At 42.2% G+C, this 23,679-nt stretch overlaps 1 protein-coding gene across 1 annotated transcript in view; it reads right to left on the bottom strand.

Moving 5' to 3' along the window:
• Positions 1-23,679, bottom strand: part of LOC125239053 (endoribonuclease Dcr-1) — an 86,936-nt gene that overhangs the window by 24,947 nt on the left and 38,310 nt on the right. Inside the window, exons 22-30 of the mRNA XM_048146509.1 lie at positions 22,148-22,285; positions 21,001-21,179; positions 14,811-14,981; positions 12,640-12,766; positions 11,012-11,182; positions 9,791-9,908; positions 6,567-6,666; positions 4,154-4,239; positions 2,079-2,275 (exon numbers count right to left, since the gene is read on the bottom strand). Of these exons, the coding sequence (XP_048002466.1) occupies positions 2,079-2,275; positions 4,154-4,239; positions 6,567-6,666; positions 9,791-9,908; positions 11,012-11,182; positions 12,640-12,766; positions 14,811-14,981; positions 21,001-21,179; positions 22,148-22,285 (1,287 nt within the window). The remainder of the gene's footprint in view (positions 1-2,078; positions 2,276-4,153; positions 4,240-6,566; positions 6,667-9,790; positions 9,909-11,011; positions 11,183-12,639; positions 12,767-14,810; positions 14,982-21,000; positions 21,180-22,147; positions 22,286-23,679) is intronic.

Below are 23,679 nucleotides of genomic sequence, written 5' to 3'. Positions count from 1 at the left end.
GGCGTTACACCTTTGGGGGACGCTCGGCTAGATGGCGCTAATTTTGACATTTTGTTACATATCAAGCTAAGAATATGGGCCAAACTGTCAAAACTGAGACTTAAAAGTTTTATGCTAGTGTCAAGAGATGGCAGTCTATGCACTGTGATTACATATTTTACTTTGACAGTAACTCTCTATACGAGTAATACTTGATCCACTTTGCTATGACGCTGAAATCGCGAAACGAAGACGCTTGAGACAAAGATGAAGGGCACTTTAAGAGGATTAATTGCGGCTCACAGACGACTATGGGGGTGGCATATTGTTCCAGCATAGTCCTATAGCAAAGAGGATCGAGTATTATAGAGAGTTACTATCAAAGTAAAATGTGTAATCACAGTGCATAGACTGCCATTTCTCGACACAAGCTTAAAACTTTTGAACCTCAGTTTTGACAATTTGGCCCATATTAGCTTGATATGTGTTAAAATGTCAAATATTAATATTAGCGCCATCTAGCCGAGCGTTCCTTAAAGGTGTAACGCCATCTAGGCCACCGTATCTTTTTCTCTAGGGCCTTGAGGTACGTTTTTTTCTTACTTTTTTTTTATTATTATAAATGGGCTTACTCTTGACCACAGACTAGCCAGAGGCAAAGACGTGGCCTACGATGGAGTGAGCTCGCCCAGAAGATTCCTGTTCACTTTTGATTTGAAGGTTTATCCGTCTATACGGAGTTACATATGTCTTTGCCTATAGCATAACTCTGCGTGGGTATCGGTAGCTCGGGTGTGAATCAATAAGTCTCTGGCGTTGTCTTCTTATTAAGAAATACCTAAAAAAAATATTTAAAAAAAACACATCTTAAACACCATGGACCGTCTATGCAACAGGAAGTCACGGACAAGTACGGAGGTGGCATATTGTTAGTGACACTTAACGCCATCTACAAGTATAATCGAAAGCTACAAGACATTTTTTTGTGGCGCCATCTATGTGTGGTGTATGCGCGTTCTTAGACGGTCGCATTTTTAATTTAATTTATTTATTTAATTTAATTTACACATCAAATGGTCCAAGAAATGTGTTAGTTAAGTCGCTTATTATCTGTTAGTTACAAAATTGAACAAGTAATCCATACTAATATTATAAATGGGAAAGTGTGTGTGTCTGTTTGTTTGTCCGTCTTTCACGGCAAAACGGAGCGACGAATTAATGTGATTTTTAGGGTTCCGTAGTCAACTAGGAACCCTTATAGTTTCGCCATGTCTGTCTGTCCGTCCGTCCGTCCGTCCGTCCGCGGATAATCTCAGTAACCGTTAGCACTAGAAAGCTGAAATTTAGTAACAATATGTATATCAATCACGCCAACAAAGTGCAAAAAAAAAAATGGAAAATAATGTTTTATTAGGGTACCCCCCCTACATGTAAAGTGGGGGCTGACATTTTTTTTCATTCCAACCCCAACGTGTGATATATTGTTGGATAGGTATTTAAAAATGAATAAGGGTTTACTAATATCGTTTTTTGATAATATTATTATTTTTGGAAATAATCGCTCCTAAAGGAAAAAAAAGTGCGTCCCCCCCCCTCTAACTTTTGAACCATAAGTTTAAAAAATATGAAAAAAATCACAAAAGTAGAACTTTATAAAGACTTTCTAGGAAAATTGTTTTGAACTTGATAGGTTCAGTAGTTTTTGAGAAAAATACGGAAAACTACGGAACCCTACACTGAGCGTGGCCCGACACGCTCTTGGCCGGTTTTTTAAATGGAGATAGTTGAAGGGATGGAGAGTGACATAGGCTACTATTTGTCTCTTTCTAACGCGAGCGAAGCCGCGGGAAAAAGCTAGTATTTAATAATTAAAAGCGACTTCGTCTTCTGACTCATTGTTCATAACAGCGGACAATCTAGCTTATTTGCTATCATGTTTAGAATGCTGTTGCTACTGCCGCCTCACTGCTTGACAGAGTGGTCAAGCAGTGAGGCAGTTTTCTTATCATTACATCGAAGCCATCTGTGCGCATTTTAATGTATGGGTTCTTATTTCATTTATGGTAGAACTACGGAGGTGGAATATTGTTCCAGCATACCTCTGTATCGATATCGGTAGCACGGGCGTTTGTCAAGTCAGTGGCGTCGCTAGCGCCCATGGCTTGGGCGTGAAGCGTCAAATCCGCGGCGTCATCTTGCGGGTCAGGTTGCGGCGCGGGGTGCGACGCGCGGCGCTCCACGTCCACAGCCTCAGCCTCGTGGGCGGTCTTGTATTCTATTCGGACGCCCATAGCCGCTGCAAAAGGGAGATTGGTTATCCCCTTATTCATAAACGTCCTCTAAAGTTATCAAGCCGATAAAGTTCGTTTGTCCCTTTCCGATGTATTAATGTGCTAGAAAGGGACAATAGTTATTTGTTATACAAGGGGGCAAAGTTGTATTTTAACGCCGAGTGTGGAATTGAAAAACGAGCAAGCGAGAGGATTCTATAGTTGAACCACGAGCGAAGCGAGTGGTTCGAGAATAGAATCCTGAACTTGCGACTTTTTTAACACACGAGAAGTAAAATACATTTGCACCCGAGTGTAACACAAAACTTTTCCCCTCACTATAGCGAGGAAATTACAACGCAAAAAAATGCGTTTATCACTGCTTCCAGTAGTTCGACAGGTGGTAAATCATCTTTATTACTAGATTTATAGCCTGACAAGATTTTATTTGACCCTGAAAGAGTGTCGCTACAAACCGCTTTCATATGGCAATAATGTGCCGACGTCATACGTATTGGGGACAGCGTGTACTGGTTACCCGTTAATATTTGTAGAAAATTAAAACATGGTTTTAGAGAATCAAAATTTAAAAAGCAAGGTTTTAAGACTCGCTACTTCTTTCCGCACAGCCTAAAATCCATGAATCTTGTGCCTTAATCGAAGTCATCGATGTTTATTTTCGTTTTTCGTGGGACCTTGTTCTGTACTGGTGGCAGTTATGGAACGGCCTCCTTATTTCTATACATATTTTTCACGGCAGAGCTACAGACACCTTAAATTAGAACAAAAAATATATTAGGCTAAACGCGAAACCAACAAATTAATACAGGAGAACCGCACTATAAACTGTCAGTCCCGGACTTGTCAATAACCAATTTCAGAACATTGGTATCGAAATGCTGTCGAATCCTTCATCCTTTTTTGTTGTAAGTAATTTATCACGTTTAGTATAATTATTTTCACTTTTAATCATATTATTTTGGACAAAATTGCGATGAAACCATTAGAAAATTTAAAATATTTGCTTCATGTTTACATCACTGACATTCGATGACTTTCGACAACGGGTGTCAAATAGTAATCCTTGCCAGTAAAAGAAATTAATTAGTTCAGCTGAAAATCCGCAACGCGGCGAGGGTCAAATAAAAACTTGTCAGGCTATACCTACTTTTATCAATTTTAAAGCAGTTAATTTGACTTTATTCAAGGTCAAATTACTTTATCCACTAGTGGATAAAATGCGTTTTTACCCGCTGGTATTAAAGGACAAAACACGTGTTTCCGAGCTAGTGAGGGGAAAACGAACTTTATCGACTTGATAACTGAGAACGTTTATGAATAAGGGGGTTAGTCTATAGTATCCTGACGCAGACTCAGCCTTAACGCAGGCTCAGAGTCTGCGTCGGGATACCATCGGCATCGCGCGTGTTCAATGAAAATGGTCCTCGTTACGGAGCGAAACATGTCGAGCTATCTTCGACAATTTTACATGAGTTACCCGATTTTTACATGCTTTCTCACGGTAGTTTTATTATTAAATTTCACCCAGTGTTATAAGTTATAACCTCGTAAGGCCCAATGTACATTACAATGTACATAGTGTTGCAATCTAATTTGAACCTTCCATGAACTGAATAAAGTAGAATTTCCATTGTTACATTGATTTTTGAAACAAACGAAAATCTTACCAATTTATTTATAGAATAAGGTTCAAATTCCAAATGGGAAAACTAACTATGGTGGGCCTTAGTGCGTTTTCACATTATCCGATCCGATATCGGATGTCGGACTGGTATCCCATACATTACAGGCGCCATCTTGGATTTTTTCCATTGAAATCCTTCCGACATCCGATATCGGATCGGATAATGTGAAAACGGACTTAAGAGGATAAGATAACGTACCATTGCTTTTACTGCTACAGAACCCGCTGGTGTCAGTATCATCGCTGTCTTCAGAGTTGAGGTCCGAATCATCCGTGTCGAAGTCACTGAAATAATAAAAATAAATAAATATGTTGGGGACACCTTACACAGATCAACTTAGCCCCAAACTAAGCAAAGCTTGTACTATGGTTGCTAAGCGACGATATACATACTTAAATAGATAAATACATACTTATATACATAGAAAACATCCATGACTCAGGAACAAATATCTGTGCTCATCACACAAATAAATGCCCTTACCAGGATTTGAACCCAGGACCGCGGCGTAGCAGGCAGGGTCACTACCGACTGAGCCAGACCGGTCGTCAAAAATAATAATAGATGGACGACTTACAAAGGAAAAATTGTGTTTTACATTACGATACAAGTGCGGAACAGAGGAAATTCGAAACGAGTGGCGATAAATCAAAACACGACCGAAGGGAGTGATCACGGATACGGTTTTCGCATGATGCATGTATTGCGAAAACCGTTTTCCGTGATCATGATACATGTGACTGCGAAAACCGTTTTTAACCCCCTACGCAAAAACGACGGGGTGTTATAAGTTTGACGTGTCTGTCTGTGTGTATGTCTGTCTGTCTGTCTATCTGTCTGTTTGTCTGTCTGTCTGTGTGTGTGTCTGTCTGTGGCATCGTGGCTCTTCAACGGATGAACCGATTTTGATTTAGTTAGTTATTGATGAATACTTTTGCATGTTAAATTGTATCTTGTTATTTAATGCATGTTAATTATAAGATGTAATGTTTTGAAAAGATGTTGCCCGCCGAGTTTCTTGCCGGTCCCATAGTGGATACCCCCCTCCCAACTAAGGGGGGACTGAAATCTTCTCGAGGCTGAGGCGTAGGGTTAGAGCCGGCGTAGCTTTATTTGACGTTCATATGCGCATTGTAATATGCCTATTTGAAAAATAAATATTTCATTTTCATATTTTTGTCTGAAAGCTGAGTTAGTCGGGAGTGTTCTTAGCCATGTTTCATAAAAATCGGTTCACCAGGTCGCGGTCGGGGGTTTTTTCAAAATTTTAATTTTGTGGTTATCTGTGATCGTGAAGCACGTACCTGCGTCGAAATATCAGTGGCCTGTTTCTCAAAATGTATAGGAGCCGAGCGTGTCAAATTTTGTACTGAAGTTGATTCTTGCCTGTAATTTTAAATATGTCTCAGGCTCTTGATTGTTCATAATTTTTGTGTTGTTGCAATTGAATATCACGTAACGAGGCATTTTTTATGTTTTGGTTGACTTCAACTTACAAAAATTGACGCCCGAAAGCTGCAAGCTGCGAGTAAAGACGGACAACTCAGTGGATTTCACTGAGTTCATTTGACACGCTAAGTAGATACGTTTGCTTGATCTATGGTATATATGACATCTGTGGTACAAGCCTTGTATTACAAGTGCGCGAACTGTCAAATCGTATGGGTTGTCATGGAAACACACTTGTAATACTAGGCTTGTACCTTTCGAGAAACGGGCCCTATGTCTAATATGACAAGTTGGTAAGAGACTTCCGCTCGTAACTTGTAACTTTCAGTTTTGGGAAATGGGCCCCAGGAGCTCGACCAAAATCAAAAAGTTAATCACGGTTTATATCACTCACTCTTGGCAAAGAATAGTTTTAATTTGTAAATAGTAGAATAGAAAGTGATATCTGATTATTGTTTTCTGTCACGATGCCTGCACGTACCAAATGTTTCTTTTTAACCCAGTGGTTGACTGGTAGAGAATACCTTAAGGCATTATGTCCACCATTTGTACTTATTTTTTTATGTGCAATAAAGAATAAATAAATAAATATATCCCGGTCAATATAAGTTTAACCCTTAAATCCATGACCTTGACAAAGATTAAATCTTAATTATTAATATTAATTAAAAATTTTGAAATTCTGACAACCGGTCTGTCTCAGTCGGTAGTGACCCTGCCTGCTGAACCGCGGTCCAGGGTTCGAATCCCGGTAAGGGCATTTATTTGTGTGATGAGCACAGATATTTGTTCCTGAGTCATGGATGTTTTCTATGTATATAAGTATGTATTTTTCTATTTAAGTATGTATATCGTCGCTTAGCACCCATAGTACAAGCTTTGCTTAGTTTGGGGCTAAGTTGATCTGTGTAAGGTGTCCCCAATATTAAATTAAATTAAATTAAAAAAATAATATTCAAATTTGAATTTTGACATGCTGTCAATAGAGTCAAAAATGCATGATGCATATATACATCTGCATTTAAATTAATTTCTTACCCATTTACTCATTCAAAAGTTCCTGAACTGATTAGTTTAAAAGTGTTTTGTCCCTTGCTCACAAATACATAAGTCAACATGACAGAAAGGGACAAAACACTTTTGGGTTTGGGTTATGATTTACCTGGACATGTAAGAGCAATCGCTGTCAGCCATGGAGAAGGTTCTAGAAGGATTGAACTGGCTCTTCGGCTTCTGAACCGGATCACACCAGTTTGCACCGCCTGTAGACAAATAAGCAAATAAATAAATATTTTAGGACATTCTTACACAGATTGACTGAGGCCCACGGTAAGCTCAAGAAGGCTTGTGTTGTGGGTACTCAGACAACGATATATACACCGTGTTTCCGGTATCACTCAAAACCTCAGACACCCCAACTGATTTTTATTTTTTTAAACGTATCTAGAATATTCATTTTTTAATTTGATGATTATTATTTTTTTAAATTGAATATTTAATTTTCTGTGCAGCTCCACTCGACTTTTAACTCTACACTCAATAAAATAATTGCTAGCTACCATCGTAAACCTTAAAACTGATTAATTGTGTACGTTACCTACTGCAACGACATAAGGTTTACCAATAGACAGTTATGTCACTGTAAAGCACGTTAAACGGTGTCACAGTAAACAGTAAACTTCAAATTGGACAGGTGACGCAGTAAGCAAATTTAAACCTAACATTCAAAATGACAAGGTTGTAATTAGGTAAGAATTCAATTCGTTATGACTTATGATAAACTTTAAAATTAAAGTGACGCACAACGTCAAACTCGTAGCGGAAAAAATAATCGTCCAAGTAACCAGCCAGTATTAATACCCCTAAATACTGAAAAAGGTATACAACCTCTAGCAATATGATATGCACAATGTTGTATTACGAATTTGTAGAATGGGCACGTAAACAATAACTAATAATACAAATTAAAACAAAAAATATTACCCCCATCAAGATATAGCTCAATCGATTCTACTCTCGATTCTGAACAAACGGTTTTCAGGTTTTTAGTGTTAAGTGAAACACGGTGTATAATATATAAATACTTATATACATAGAAAACATCCATGACTCAGGAACAAATATCTGTGCTCATCACACAAATAAATGCCCTTACCGAGATTCGAACCCGGAACCGCGGCGTAGCAGGCAGGGTCACTACCGACTGAGCCAGACTGGTCGTCAAATAAAAAAAACAGCAAATAGGCCACAGGGGCACTTTTACACGTCACATACATTTTAACATAATCAGAATTTAAATTACACAATTGACAACATTTCATATTTTTGAGTACTACTTTTTATTGTTTGGTTGAAAGAACTCAATACTAAAAGATACACGTTTTTTTAATTTTTCCAAAAACTGCTATTTTAATGAGAAAATCCCTTCTTCTTACTACTTCGAGCAGAAAGAGCGTAAGTTACAAACGTCAAGACACAGCTTTATGACGTCACATGTGTTGTTTCATACACCTAAGAAAACGACAAAATCATTTCTAAAAAAAAGTTTTAACAGTCAGCTTAAACAGTCACTATGTCTGACTGTCAAGTGTCACTGTCAACCAATAGTGAATGACTACGAACCATAGACTAAGCCATGAAATTTTTAATATCTTTGCTACGAACTGTGATAAGTGTCTCTGTCAAACTCAAGTGACATCCCAACTGGAAGATTTTTTTGTTATAGTGGCAGCTCTAAATCAGCTATTTGACGTCACTTCCCCTTTAAACTATTTTTAAGATTTTTGATACTAAAAATACGGAAAAAAAAATTAAAAAAATTATTTATGTGATCTACAAGCGTATATCTCGAAATGGTTTTCGATTTAGGGACATTGAAAATTTTGAAACGTTGTCAATTGATACAATACTCATTTTACCTAATGTATAACGCTACTACAATTTATTAGAGATGTATAAGGTCTCTTCAAGTCGAATTACAACTAAAACTACACATAATAGTAGATTTTTCTCCCGCGGACGCGCGTTATCCTGCGAGCTAGCTGAGGACTGTTAAGGGTGCCTTTCCACCAGAGATGTGTTATGGATGTTTCTGATATCCACAATCAGCTTAGTCGAACCCGTTCCTACTAGCGCTACGCTTTGTGAACAGAGAACATGATTGGTGGATATCAAACACTATCACGTTGCGCATCTCTAGTGGAAAGGTACCCTAAAGGGCCAGCAACGCGCATGTGGAGGCTCTAGATTGGCAGGCGTCATAGGCTACCGTAACTGTTAATCACCAGGCGGATCGTACCCGTATTTACCATGGTGTGGGATATATGAAAAAAATTACATTGCTGAAATTTATGTTTTAATTACTTCTTTTCATCAAATTTATGATTTTTATCATTTTTTATTTTACCAAAATAGTGAAAAATATTTATATTTTTGCTAAACATCAACGCTATAAAAAAATTTGCCGCCTAATTCCCCATAAGTTGATACCAGAGACGATTTTTAAATTTTAGGATTTTTTTTTCCATAGTAATTTTTCATACAACTTTTGGCGGTCGAAAAAACGCATTTTGCATAAATATATTTTACTATATTTTTAGTATGTCAAAAAGACACACACAAAGAACTAAAAAAACCAAACTTCGGTTCTGTGGGAATTATTATGACCCCCCCCATACAAATTCTCATTCCACTCCTCTACTATGTGTCAAGAGATGGCAGTCTATGCACTGTGATTACACATTTTACTTCGACAGTAACTCTCTGTAATGGGCTACTTGCCTCCTAATCAAATCAGCTTCTTTTTAAGAACTGTCAAAACGAATTTGAACGACTTGCTAATATGGAATTTATATGAAATTGAATCGAGTGACATCACGGTCAACTCGGTTACTTTATATGTATATTTCTACCTGACCATAACAAGATCATACAATCCCATACATTAAAATGCGACCGCCTACGAACGCGCTTACACTCCACCACACATAGATGGCGCCACAAAACATGCCTTGTTGCCACCGATTATTTGTAGATTGGCATTAAGTGTCAATTCCGAGCCGTAAATCTATGTCAAAAGTGACACTTAACGCCATCTAAAAGTATAATCGAAAGCTACAAGACATTTTTTTTGTGGCGCCATCTATGTGTGGTGGAGTGTAAGCGCGGTCTTAGGCGGTCGCATTTTAATGTATGGGATGGTATGATCTTGTTATATTTAATCTATGACCTGACTCATTAAATATAAATTAGATTTAAAAATAACTTCTGTCCATGTTTTTCTTATAATTATCTGATGCTTTATTTCGTGCATGGTATAAAATGTAATATTTTAACTACAGTCAAGTCCCCTATACTCGATCCTCTTTGATCTATGGTAAATCTCACCGGAAGCGGAAGTGCAGAAGGTCAGATTAGGAGGCAGCGGTTCTAGAAACTCGTCGAATTCCGGCGGTTCCGGGATAGACGACGCCATATCGTTGTCCCATGTGCCGATCTCGAAACCCTGCAACATACAAAAAAATAGTAGAGCCTGATTAGACATATATAAATAAATAATAAATAAATATTGCTTCATCCCGTGGGTGTCGTAGAAGGCGACTATGGGATATGGGTTAAATTGTGGCGTAGGCGAGAGGCTGGCAACCTGTCACTGCAATGTCACAGTTTCGTTTTCTTTCAACCCCTTATTTGCCAAGAGTGGCACTGAAGCTTTAGTAGTTTCATGTGCTCTGCCTACCCCTTTATGGGATACAGGCGTGACTGTATGTGTATGTGTAAATAAATATTATGGGACATTCTTACACAGATTGACTAAGTTCTACGGTAAGCTCAAGAAGGCTTGTGTTGCGGGTACTCAGACAACCTACATAGAAAACATCCATGACTAAGGAACAAATATCTGTGCTCATCACACAAATGCCCTTTTTTTATGGGATAGGAGGCAAACGAGCAGACAGGTCGCCTGATGGAAAGCGATCACCGCCGCCCATGGACACCCGAAACACCAGAGGTGTTGGAGGTGCGTTGCCAGCCTTTAAGATGGGTGTACGCTCTTTTCTTGAAGGTTTGAAGGTCGTATCGGTCCGGAAATACCGCCGGCGATAATTCATTCCATAGTTTAGCTGTGGCCCTTACCGGGATTCGAACCCGGGACCGCGGCTTAGCAGGCAGGGTCACTACGAGCTAGGACAAACCGCTCGTCAAGAAAAAAGTACCATTGTCCCTTTGTCTTCGAAGACCACAGATGTCATATATACCATAGATCAAGCAAACGTATCTACTTAGCGTGTCAAATGAACTCAGTGAAATCCACTGAGTTGTCCGTCTTTAACCGCAGCTTGCAGCTTTCGGGCGTCAATTTTTGTAAGTTGAAGTCAACCAAAACATAAAAAATGCCTCGTTACGTGATATTCAATTGCAACAACACAAAAATTATGAACAATCAAGAGCCTGAGACATATTTAAAATTACAGGCAAGAATCAAATTCAGTACAAAATTTGACACGCTCGGCCCCTATACAAATATATGAATTTGTTTCTTCTATCTAAATTAAGTTCTGTGTCGAAGACCAACAAAAAATAGTGTTTTTTTTTATTTGAACGTACGCTCTCGGCATCCTCCTTTTCCTGCAGAATATCATTAATGGTCTTCTCCTTCGGTTCTTCTGTCTCCTTCTGTTCTTCTTCTTTCTCCTTCTTCAATTCCTCGTGTTCCTCTTTTACTTCATCTTCTGCTTCTTTCTTTTTATCGTTTTTCTCGGAGTCCGCGCTTAGCACCTGAAACGCAAAAAATTTAGTAAGTCCCTTATTAACTCCCGACGCAAAAACGACGGGCGGTTATAAATTTAACGTGTCTGTTTGTGTGTGTGTCTGTCTGTGGCATCCTAGCTCCCGAACGGATGAACCGATTTAGATTTGTTTTAAAGCCGAGTTAGTCGGGAGTGTTCTTAGCCATGTTTCATGAAAATCGGTGCGCTATGTCGGAGGTTTTTTCAAAATTTTAATTTTGTGGTTATGTTAGTTTATGATATAGGCAGCAAATGAGTACAAGTCGCTGATGGGAAGCGGTTATCGCCGCTTATGTACATAGGCAGCATGAAGCGCTGGTGGCATAGCGGTAAGAGCGTGCGACTTACGATCCGGAGGTCGCGGGTTCGAACCCCGGCTCGTTTTGTTTTGAGCTCAATGAGTTTTTAACCCCCGACGCAAAAACGAAGGGGTGTTATAAGTTTGACGTGTCTGTCTGTGTGTATTTCTGTCTGTTTGTCTGTCTGTCTGTCTGTGTGTGTGTGTCTGTCTGTGGCATCGTAGCTCTCGAACGGATGAACCGATTTTGATTTAGTTTTTTTTGTCTGAAAGCTGAGTTAATCGGGAGTGTTCTTAGCCATGTTTCATGAAAATCGGTCTATACTATGTCGCAGTCGGGGGTTTTTTCAAAATTTTAATTTTGTGGTTAGGTTATTCGAAACTTATGTGCGAAATGTCATTTGATATTTGCCAGTCGCTTTTCGGTGAAGGAAAACATCGTGAGGAAACCGGACTAATCCCAATAAGGCCTAGTTACCCTTCGGGTTGGAAGGTCAGATGGCAGTCGCTTTCGTAAAACTAGTGCCTATGCCAAATTTTGGGATTAGTTGTCAAAGCGGACCCTAGGCTCCCATCAGCCGTGGCAAATGCTGAGATAACGCAAGGAGGATGATGGACATAAGCAGCATCGGGGGAGCCACTTATGCCTTGCCGACCTTTGATAACTCTAAATACTTAATACTTCTTGAAGCAGGGCCGGCGTTAGGGTGGGGCGCCGTAGGGCGACCGCCCAGGGCCGTCTTTTTTCGTATAGATGTGAATTGCAACTGTAGCTCCCAGCTAGAGGGCGCCGAAATCTCGCCCAGGACGCTGGTAGTGCTAAAACCGGCGCTGTCTTGAAGAACCCCATAGCGAAAGGAATCGTTACAGATTTTAGAAACAGTCTTTGAAGCCTACTTACAATAAATATTTGGGACACCTTACACAGATCAACTTAGCCCCAAACTAAGCAAAGCTTGTACTATGGGTGCTAAGCGACGATATACATACTTAAATAGATAAATACATACTTATATACATAGAAAACATCCATGACCCAGGAACAAATATCTGTGCTCATCACACAAATAAATGACCTTACCGGGATTCGAACCCAGGACCGCGGACCAAGACCAGGACTTACAATGTAGGTAGTCGAGTTTTTTTACCTCAGCCAGGCTCCATCCGAAGTCAAGTGGTGGCCACTCGAACCCTGGACCCACTCTTGGGACCCCTAAAGCGACCCCGGCCGCAACGCTTCGTCGTATCTCGTCTGCTATTAGTAGGGCGTTGATTCTGGAACAAACAATAAAAAAATAGGACATAAATAAATAAATATTGGAGACACCTCACACAGATCAACTTAGCCCTAAACTAAGAAAAGCTTGTACTATGAGTGCTAAGCGACGATATACATACTTAAAAAGATAAATACATACTTAAATACATATACATTTGACGACCGGTCTGGCTCAGTCGGTAGTGACCCTGCCTGCTGAGCCGCGGTCCTGGGTTCGAATCCCGGTAAGGGCATTTATTTGTGTGATGAGCACAGATATTTGTTCCTGAGTCATGGATGTTTTCTATGTATATAAGTATGTATTTATCTATTTAAGTATGTATATCGTCGCTTAGCACCCATAGTACAAGCTTTGCTTAGTTTGGGGCTAAGTTGATCTGTGTGAGGTGTCCCCCAATATTTATTCACTCTCAGGAACAAATATCTGTGCTCATCGCACAAATGAATGCCCTTACCGGGATTTGAACCCAGGACCGCGGTTCAGCAAGCAGGGTCACTACTGACTGAGCCAGACCGGTCGTCAAACATTGTTGCATATCTGCTTCTGTACAGTCACTCTCACTCTGCATCTATAGTGAGCATACTGATATTATTGGCACAGTGTGTCTGTCTGTTTGTCCGACTTTCACGGCAAAACGGCTTAGTTCGTCTGATTTTGGAGCCAACTTTAGGATTTTCTTCTAGTAGAGTCAAAGAGGATAGAGTATTTATAGAGTTACTGTAAAAGTAAAATGTGTAATCACAGTGCATAGACTGCCATCTCCCGACACAGGCTTAAAACTTTTGTACCTCAGTTCCTTTTTCTGTATGGTTCTAAGATACGATTTTTTCTTAGACTATCTATCTATACGGAGTTACACACAGATGTCATATATACCATAGATCAAGCAAACGTATCTACTTAGCGTGTCAAATGAACTCAGTGAAATCCACTGAGTTGTCCGTCTTTACTCGCAGCTTGCAGCTTTCGGGCGTCAATTTTTGTAAGTTGAAGTCAACCAAAACATAAAAAATGCCTCGTTACGTGATATTCAATTGCAACAACACAAAAATTATGAACAATCAAGAGCCTGAGACATATTTAAAATTACAGGCAAGAATCAACTTCAGTACAAAATTTGACACGCTCGGCCCCTATACAAATATATGAATTTGTTTCTTCTATCTAAATTAAGTTCTGTGGAGTTACATATGTCTTTGAGTTATGTATGTACTAACCGGGAGAGCACGCAAGGTAGAGATACCGTGGCGAACCGAATAGACATAAAATACTGATTTAAACTTTCACGATTATTACACATAATTATTTTTAAAAATCGGGACTTAATCGCGTATAACATGACCCTAAAGTCCTTTCCACGGAACGCCATTTCTACAGTAGAAAAGTGCGTGAAGCCATTGAAATCAAAAAACATCGCAATTTCAATCGGGACGAAGGTTTTAGGATCTCATCCACATGGAATCCTGTCATTAATAAGTGTAAGCCGAAAATAATATCGACAGTCGTTAAATCGAATATCGTCAGTGTTGTATGTCGACAGAGTAACATCCCTAGTGCGCAAACAGTTCAAGTTGATAATCAAAACCAAGTGCGGGTAGTTCGATAAACTCGCGCGGCTGTCAGGTGTTGATGTCATTTCAAGCCAGTCTTCTCCGAGACCACGGGGACAACGCCGTCCTTGAAACGTTGGAGGTATACGCGTATATGTAGTTATACGCGATTAAGTCCCGATTTTTAAAAATAATTAGACATAAAATAGGCCGAAAAAAAAAAATCACTTTCTCTGCATCGCATCGCATCTGCATTCACTGATCCGCTATTAAAATGAACCATAATATGTGTCATCCATACTATTATTATAAATGGGAAAGTATGTGTGTCTGTTTGTTTGTCCGTCTTTCACGACAAAACGGAGCGACGAATTGACGTGATTTTTTAAGTGGAAACAGTTGAAGGGATGGAGAGTGACATAGGCTACTTTTTGTCTCTTTCTAACGCGAGCGAAGCCGCGGGCAAAAGCTAGTAAATTATGAACTAACCTATAAAGTACACAGGGTAGAGCTACCGTGGCGAACCACAGGGGCGCGGCGAAGGGGTGCACGGTGCATAGCTCCGGTACCAATATCTGCTTCTGATCTAGACGGTCGCGTTTGGCGCGCCGCGTACGCTCCGAGGAGACGGGCAGAGCTACGCCCTTACGGTTCACGTATCTGAAAACAAAAAAAAACAAATCTTCAAGAAAAGAGCGTACACCCATCTTAAAGGCCGGCAACGCACCTCCAACACCTCTGGTGTTTCGGGTGTCCATGGGCGGCAGTGATCGCTTACCATCAGGCGACCTGTCTGCTCGTTTGCCTCCCATCCAATAAAAAGTTTTTCAGCAAAAATATCATTTTTGGCACAAGCTTTTATCGCCGACTATACCTATCTTCCAACAGTCATCTACTGCTCTCCGAGACGTTTAAAACCCGCTTACTCGATGGGGATACGACGTTTCATGACAGCGTTCCTAAGACCACCTTTCTGCTCCATCATCAGATCAGCTCCATGATACTATTGCATTGTCACGTGATTTACATATGTGTGCAAAATTTCAGCTCAATTGGAAACCGGGAAGTGGGTCTTTAGTAGAGATGGGCCGAATACGGACTTTGCCGAATACGAATATTCGGCCGAACATTCGGTTCAGCTCTTACCGAACCGAACATTCGGCCGAATATTCGGCTACGCCATATTTTTAAAGCGAATGTTAAGATTAAAACTATGAAATGATTGATAATGGTTATACATACTACAACTATGTTCTTATGATTTAGTGGATAACTAAAACAACTCTGAACTCATATTTAAAAAATATTTTAAGCGGGTTACTCACGTATTAAGTCGATATAGCGTTCGACATGTTTCGGCTCAATTTCGAGAGCCTTTCTCAAGAGTAGCGACACCCCGCCTTTACATGTCGAGAGCGCGACGCATACTGCGGGCGCTTGCTCGGTGCGCGCGGCTATATCGACTTAATACGTGAGTAACCCGCTTAAAATATTTTTAAATATGTATGAGTCTCACGGGAGTTTTATAGTTAAAACTCTGAACTCTTCTCAACTCTTAAACTACGGTTTTTTAACTTTTTTACAAAACAATTGTGTTTATATTTTGACGCATTTTTAGTAGTTCCTTTGAAAGCTACTAAAATAGGAGCTTATTATGCAATGGAATACGTAAGATCTTCATTAGTTATTTACTTTGTTTATTCGGTAAATATTCGGCAATGTAACCGAACTATTCGGCCGAATACGAACATTGAAAAACTTGCCGAATATGCCGAATACAGAATATTTACCGAATATTCGGCCCATCTCTAGTCTTTAGCTTCTAGGTTTTGACGCAAACTAACATACTAACAAGGCAAGTTGAATAAAAGCTTGAAAAAAAGTATAAGCATAGTATAAGCACAGTAGTAACTCTTCAAACAAACATACGCCGAGTATTATGTATGTGTGCGTGCCATGTGTACAAGCAACACATGTAAGCGGATGAGAATGAACGAGAATGAATCATTCCTTGACACTTTCAAGAAACACTACTATATATAAATTGAAATAGATATCATACACGAAAGAAAAAACGACAAGGCCCACTTTCTTTCGTTTCTTTCGTGTATGATATCTATCTCAATTTATAGTAGTGTGACTACTTGAGAAAAAGAACAAATCAAAAAATATTCCATTAAATAATTAAATTTGTTCCCTAGTTGTATAGATGGCAGCACCATCTCTCTCGCTATATTGTAATCCTGTAGGCCTAGCACATGATGGCCGCGGGAGTATGTCGCCGCGAGATAGATCACACGTCTTTGTCTAATTGTATTAATGACATAAGGACAGGTAGTCTATCTCGCGGCGACATACTCCCGCGGCCATCATGTGCTAGGCCTGCTGCAAAGGATTCATATAGGAGGTGCAAGCACAAATTTCTCGCCCTTAGAGTTGGTCAAAAGGCGCCTAGTCTTATCAGAGATAACATACACTAGAACAATTTCGTCGGGTACAACGGCGGGCGGGTGATCTAGTAGTAAAGACGTTAGCCGCGTAAGCCGAAGAGCCGGGTTCGATTCCCGGCTCGGCCACCAGTGAGCCTTGTCGTTTTTTCTTTCGTGTACTTCTTTTGAGCCGGGCGCTAGTGTGGCCCACGTCTAGCAGCGGCTGGTTTGACTGTGTGAGTGCGACGCCATATTTGCTCTTGTGATCTTATCTTATCTTATATACCTGGGTGTGAGTAGATTGAGCCGGGCGCTAGTGTGGTCCACGTCTAGCAGCGGCTGGTTTGACTGTGTGAGTGCGACGCCATATTTGCTCTTGTAATCTTATCTTATCTTATATACCTGGGTGTGAGTAGATTGAGCCGGGCGCTAGTGTGGTCCACGTCTAGCAGCGGCTGGTTTGACTGTGTGAGTGCGACGCCATATTTGCTCTTGTAATCTTATCTTATCTTATATTCCTGGGTGTGAGTAGATTGAGCCGGGCGCTAGTGTGGCCCACGTCTAGCAGCGGCTGGTTTGACTGTGTGAGTGCGACGCCGTATTTGCTCTTGTAATCTTATCTTATCTTATATTCCTGGGTGTGAGTAGATTGAGCCGGGCGCTAGTGTGGCCCACGTCTAGCAGCGGCTGGTTTGACTGTGTGAGTGCGACGCCATATTTGCTCTTGTAATCTTATCTTATCTTATATTCCTGGGTGTGAGTAGATTGAGCCGGGCGCTAGTGTGGCCCACGTCTAGCAGCGGCTGGTTTGACTGTGTGAGTGCGACGCCATATTTGCTCTTGTAATCTTATCTTATATACCTGGGTGTGAGTAGATTGAGCCGGGCGCTAGTGTGGTCCACGTCTAGCAGCGGCTGGTTTGACTGTGTGAGTGCGACGCCATATTTGCTCTTGTAATCTTATCTTATCTTATATACCTGGGTGTGAGTAGATTGAGCCGGGCGCTAGTGTGGTCCACGTCTAGCAGCGGCTGGTTTGACTGTGTGAGTGCGACGCCATATTTGCTCTTGTAATCTTATCTTATCTTATATTCCTGGGTGTGAGTAGATTGAGCCGGGCGCTAGTGTGGCCCACGTCTAGCAGCGGCTGGTTTGACTGTGTGAGTGCGACGCCGTATTTGCTCTTGTAATCTTATCTTATCTTATATTCCTGGGTGTGAGTAGAGGGTGTGAGTAGATTGAGCCGGGCGCTAGTGTGGCCCACGTCTAGCAGCGGCTGGTTTGACTGTGTGAGTGCGACGCCATATTTGCTCTTGTAATCTTATCTTATCTTATATTCCTGGGTGTGAGTAGATTGAGCCGGGCGCTAGTGTGGCCCACGTCTAGCAGCGGCTGGTTTGACTGTGTGAGTGCGACGCCGTATTTGCTCTTGTAATCTTATCTTATCTTATATACCTGGGTGTGAGTAGATTGAGCCGGGCGCTAGTGTGGTCCACGTCTAGCAGCGGCTGGTTTGACTGTGTGAGTGCGTCGCCATATTTGCTCTTGTAATCTTATCTTATCTTATATACCTGGGTGTGAGTAGATTGAGTCGGGCGCTAGTGTGGTCCACGTCTAGCAGCGGCTGGTTTGACTGTGTGAGTGCGACGCCATATTTGCTCTTGTAATCTTATCTTATCTTATATACCTGGGTGTGAGTAGATTGAGCCGGGCGCTAGTGTGGCCCACGTCTAGCAGCGGCTGGTTTGACTGTGTGAGTGCGACGCCATATTTGCTCTTGTAATCTTATCTTATCTTATATACCTGGGTGTGAGTAGATTGAGCCGGGCGCTAGTGTGGTCCACGTCTAGCAACGGCTGGTTTGACTGTGTGAGTGCGACGCCATATTTGCTCTTGTAATCTTATCTTATCTTATATACCTGGGTGTGAGTAGATTGAGCCGGGCGCTAGTGTGGCCCACGTCTAGCAGCGGCTGGTTTGACTGTGTGAGTGCGACGCCATATTTGCTCTTGTAATCTTATCTTATCTTATATACCTGGGTGTGAGTAGATTGAGCCGGGCGCTAGTGTGGTCCACGTCTAACAGCGGCTGATTTGACTGTGTGAGTGCGACGCCATATTTGCTCTTGTAATCTTATCTTATCTTATATACCTGGGTGTGAGTAGATTGAGCCGGGCGCTAGTGTGGTCCACGTCTAGCAGCGGCTGGTTTGACTGTGTGAGTGCGACGCCATATTTGCTCTTGTGATCTTATCTTATCTTATATAGTGGGTGTGAGTAGATTGAGCCGGGCGCTAGTGTGGTCCACGTCTAGCAGCGGCTGGTTTGACTGTGTGAGTGCGACGCCATATTTGCTCTTGTAATCTTATCTTATCTTATATACCTGGGTGTGAGTAGATTGAGCCGGGCGCTAGTGTGGTCCACGTCTAGCAACGGCTGGTTTGACTGTGTGAGTGCGACGCCATATTTGCTCTTGTAATCTTATCTTATGTTATATACCTGGGTGTGAGTAAATTGAGCCGGGCGCTAGTGTGGCCCACGTCTAGCAGCGGCTGGTTTGACTGTGTGAGTGCGACGCCATATTCGCTCTTGTAATCTCATCTTATCTTATATACCTGGGTGTGAGTAGATTGAGCCGGGCGCTAGTGTGGTCCACGTCTAGCAGCGGCTGGTTTGACTGTGTGAGTGCGACGCCATATTTGCTCTTGTAATCTTATCTTATCTTATCTTATATACCTGGGTGTGAGTAGATTGAGCCGGGCGCTAGTTTGGTCCACGTCTAGCAGCGGCTGGTTTAACTGTGTGAGTGCGACGCCATATTTGCTCTTGTAATCTTATCTTATCTTATCTTATATACCTGGGTGTGAGTAGATTGAGCCGGGCGCTAGTGTGGTCCACGTCTAGCAGCGGCTGGTTTGACTGTGTGAGTGCGACGCCATATTTGCTCTTGTAATCTTATCTTATCTTATATACATGGGTGTGAGTAGATTGAGCCGGGCGCTAGTGTGGTCCACGTCTAGCAGCGGCTGGTTTGACTGTGTGAGTGCGACGCCATATTTGCTCTTGTAATCTTATCTTATCTTATATACCTGGGTGTGAGTAGATTGAGCCGGGCGCTAGTGTGGTCCTCGTCTAGCAGCGGCTGGTTTGACTGTGTGAGTGCGACGCCATATTTGCTCTTGTAATCTTATCTTATCTTATATACCTGGGTGTGAGTAGATTGAGCCGGGCGCTAGTGTGGCCCACGTCTAGCAGCGGCTAGTTTGACTGTGTGAGTGCGACGCCATATTTGCTCTTGTAATCTTATCTTATCTTATATACCTGGGTGTGAGTAGATTGAGCCGGGCGCTAGTGTGGTCCTCGTCTAGCAGCGGCTGGTTTGACTGTGTGAGTGCGACGCCATATTTGCTCTTGTAATCTTATCTTATCTTATATACCTGGGTGTGAGTAGATTGAGCCGGGCGCTAGTGTGGTCCACGTCTAGCAGCGGCTGGTTTGACTGTGTGAGTGCGACGCCATATTTGCTCTTGTAATCTTATCTTAATCTTATATACCTGGGTGTGAGTAGATTGAGCCGGGCGCTAGTGTGGTCCACGTCTAGCAGCGGCTGGTTTGACTGTGTGAGTGCGACGCCATATTTGCTCTTGTAATCTTATCTTAATCTTATATACCTGGGTGTGAGTAGATTGAGCCGGGCGCTAGTGTGGTCCACGTCTAGCAGCGGCTGGTTTGACTGTGTGAGTGCGACGCCATATTTGCTCTTGTAATCTTATCTTAATCTTATATACCTGGGTGTGAGTAGATTGAGCCGGGCGCTAGTGTGGTCCACGTCTAGCAGCGGCTGGTTTGACTGTGTGAGTGCGACGCCATATTTGCTCTTGTAATCTTATCTTATCTTATATACCGGGGTGTGAGTAGATTGAGCCGGGCGCTAGTGTGGTCCACGTCTAGCAGCGGCTGGTGTGACTGTGTGAGTGCGACGCCATATTTGCTCTTGTGATCTTATCTTATCTTATATACCTGGGTGTGAGTAGATTGAGCCGGGCGCTAATGTGGTCCACGTCTAGCAGCGGCTGGTTTGACTGTGTGAGTGCGACGCCATATTTGCTCTTGTGATCTTATCTTATCTTATATACCTGGGTGTGAGTAGATTGAGCCGGGCGCTAATGTGGTCCACGTCTAGCAGCGGCTGGTTTGACTGTGTGAGTGCGACGCCATATTTGCTCTTGTGATCTTATCTTATCTTATATACCTGGGTGTGAGTAGATTGAGCCGGGCGCTAGTGTGGTCCACGTCTAGCAACGGCTGGTTTGACTGTGTGAGTGCGACGCCATATTTGCTCTTGTAGTAGTCACGGAAGCTTGTGTGTGTGTCCGACGGGAATTCCGAGTCTGGGGTCAGGTTGGAACATATTTCGGCCACTAGGAAGAACTGGGGAAAAAAGACAACGTTAATTTAAAAAAAAATAGAAACGTCTGTGAAATAGAAGCGCACATAGCCTAGCGGTAAGTACGTGCGACTTTCGTTCCGGAGGTCGCGGGTTCGAACCCCGGCTCGCACCAATGAGTTTTTCGAAATGTATGTGCGAAATGTCATTTGATATTTGCCAGTCGCTTTTCGGTGAAGGAAAACATCGCGAGGTAAACGGACTAATTCCAATAAGGTCTAGTTTACCCTTCGGGTTGGAAGGTCAGATGGCAGTCGATTTCGTAAAAACTAGTGCCTTCGCCAAATCTTGGGATTAGTTGTCAAAGCGGACCGCAGGCTCCCACGAGCCGTGGCAAATGCCGGGATAACGCAAGGAGGATGATGAGAAACGTCTGTGAAATATTGATATAGTAAGAACGATATGATGTTCTCTAAGACGTATCCGTCGACGGCAATCCATACATACTAATATTATAAATGGGAAACTGTGTGTGTGTCTGTTTGTTTATCCGTCTTTCACGGCAATACGGAGCGACGTATTGACGTGATTTTTTAAGTGGAGATAGTTTAAGGGATGGAGAGTGACATAGGCTACTTTATATCTCTATCTAATCCCCCACTTCCCTAAAATCACAGTATAATAAAGAGTACTATCGTACAGTATGGCCACTCCCGCTCCCCGCTGAAAGTGCCGCCCACCCCCTCTCGGTTACCTCACAGTTACCGCCTGTTGAAAACGCGAACAGTCGACCTGTCATATCTCACTCATACAAGCATGGTACGCGTTCACCTACACGAGCTTAGACTGTGCTAGGAACGCGCCTCTTTCATATATTTGATCGCCAGTGTCCGAGGTGTGCTAAAATGGTGGATGGAAGTTTGTATGGAACATTCCGCAATTTTCGAATTTAAAGCGAGCGATTCTGCGGGGCACAAGCTATTGTCTCGTCTCGTCTTGGCTGTATATCTACCTGAGGTTGGTCCTGATTCCGGTACCAGGGTGTGACGACCGCCTCCCTGTATTTCTCAGGGTCGAATACGAAGATTTCTCCCGGCTTCAGCAGGGGGTTATCCATCTTCTTCACTTTCCTCTTATCCTGGTTTTCTGACTGTAAAAAAAAAATCCTCTTTATTTACATGAACATATTTGGCGTAGAAACTCTAGGTCCATGGGGTCCCAGCGCGAACAAGTTGTTCACAGAAATCGCGAAGCGTCTGGTTGAGGTAACTGGTGACCGAAGAGCTGGCGACTTCCTCGCACAACGTATCAGCATTGCGATACAGCGAGGAAATGTCGCCAGTATCCTTGGTACAATGCCTTGAGGGCCTATTTTTTTATTTTTTTTATTTTTTTTATACTACGTCGGTGGCAAACAAGTATACGGCCCGCCTGATGTAAAGCGGTCACCGTAACCTATGGACGCCTGCAACTCAAACACTGTCACATGCGCGTTGCCACCCCATTAGAAACTTGTACATTCCCTTTTGCTGTGTTAAGTACACAGCAAAAAGGAGTGTACAAGTTCCAAGGAGGGTTCGGGTTGCCGACGACTCAAAGGACAATAAACGGAACAAGTTAGTTCCGTAAGTCCTCCCGTCATCAGCACACCGCACCCTCGTTGAGCTCTGGCAGCCTTACTCACCGACAGGAACACAACACTATGAGTAGGGTCTAGTGCTATTTGGCTGCGGTCTTCTGTAAGGCGGAGGTACTACCCCAGTTGGGCTCTGCTCTAGATTCGAGCGAGACGATATCCGCTGTGCTGTGCCCTACCACACAAAGCGGAAAATCATTTGCTATGCCCTACCTCCTACATCGCTATGAATGTTAGGTATATTTCTGTGTCCGGGCTGTTTTTCGAACACACAAAACGGAATTTTAGACATTAGCTAGCTTTTAAGTAGTCTTAGTTTCTTATATAATTATGTAAACTGTAAAATAAATATTAAAGGACATTATTACACAGATTGACTGGGTCCCACCTGATAGAAAGCGGTCACGGCAACCTATGGACGCCTGCAACTCAAGGGGTGTCACATGCGCGTTGCCGACCCATTAGAAACTTGTACACTCCCTTTTGCTGTGTTAAGTACACGGCAAAAAAGTGTACAATGTAAGTTCCAAGGAGGGTTTGGGTTGCCGATGATTCAAAGGACAATAGACGGAACAAATTTAGTTCCGTAGGTCCTTCCGTCACCAGCACAGCGCACCCTCGTTGAGCTCTGGCAGCCTTACTCACCGGCAGGAACACAACACTATGAGTAGGGTCTAGTGCTATTTGGCTGCGGTCTTCTGTAAGGCGGAGGTACTTCGCCAGTTGGGCTCTGCTCTAGATTCGAGCGAGACGATATCCGCTGTGCTGTGCCCTACCACACAAAGCGGAAAATCATTTGCTATGCCCTACCTCCTACATCGCTATGAATGTTAGGTATATTTCTGTGTCCGGGCTGTTTTTCGAATATTTTATATACACTTACTTTAGCCTGTGTAATGACGGGTTAA

The sequence above is a fragment of the Leguminivora glycinivorella genome, chromosome 25 (genome assembly GCF_023078275.1).
Source record: "Leguminivora glycinivorella isolate SPB_JAAS2020 chromosome 25, LegGlyc_1.1, whole genome shotgun sequence".
Lineage (NCBI taxonomy): Eukaryota > Metazoa > Arthropoda > Insecta > Lepidoptera > Tortricidae > Leguminivora > Leguminivora glycinivorella.
The sequence above is the reverse complement of the archived record's forward strand: the minus strand, read 5'-3'. Positions and strand labels throughout refer to the sequence as shown.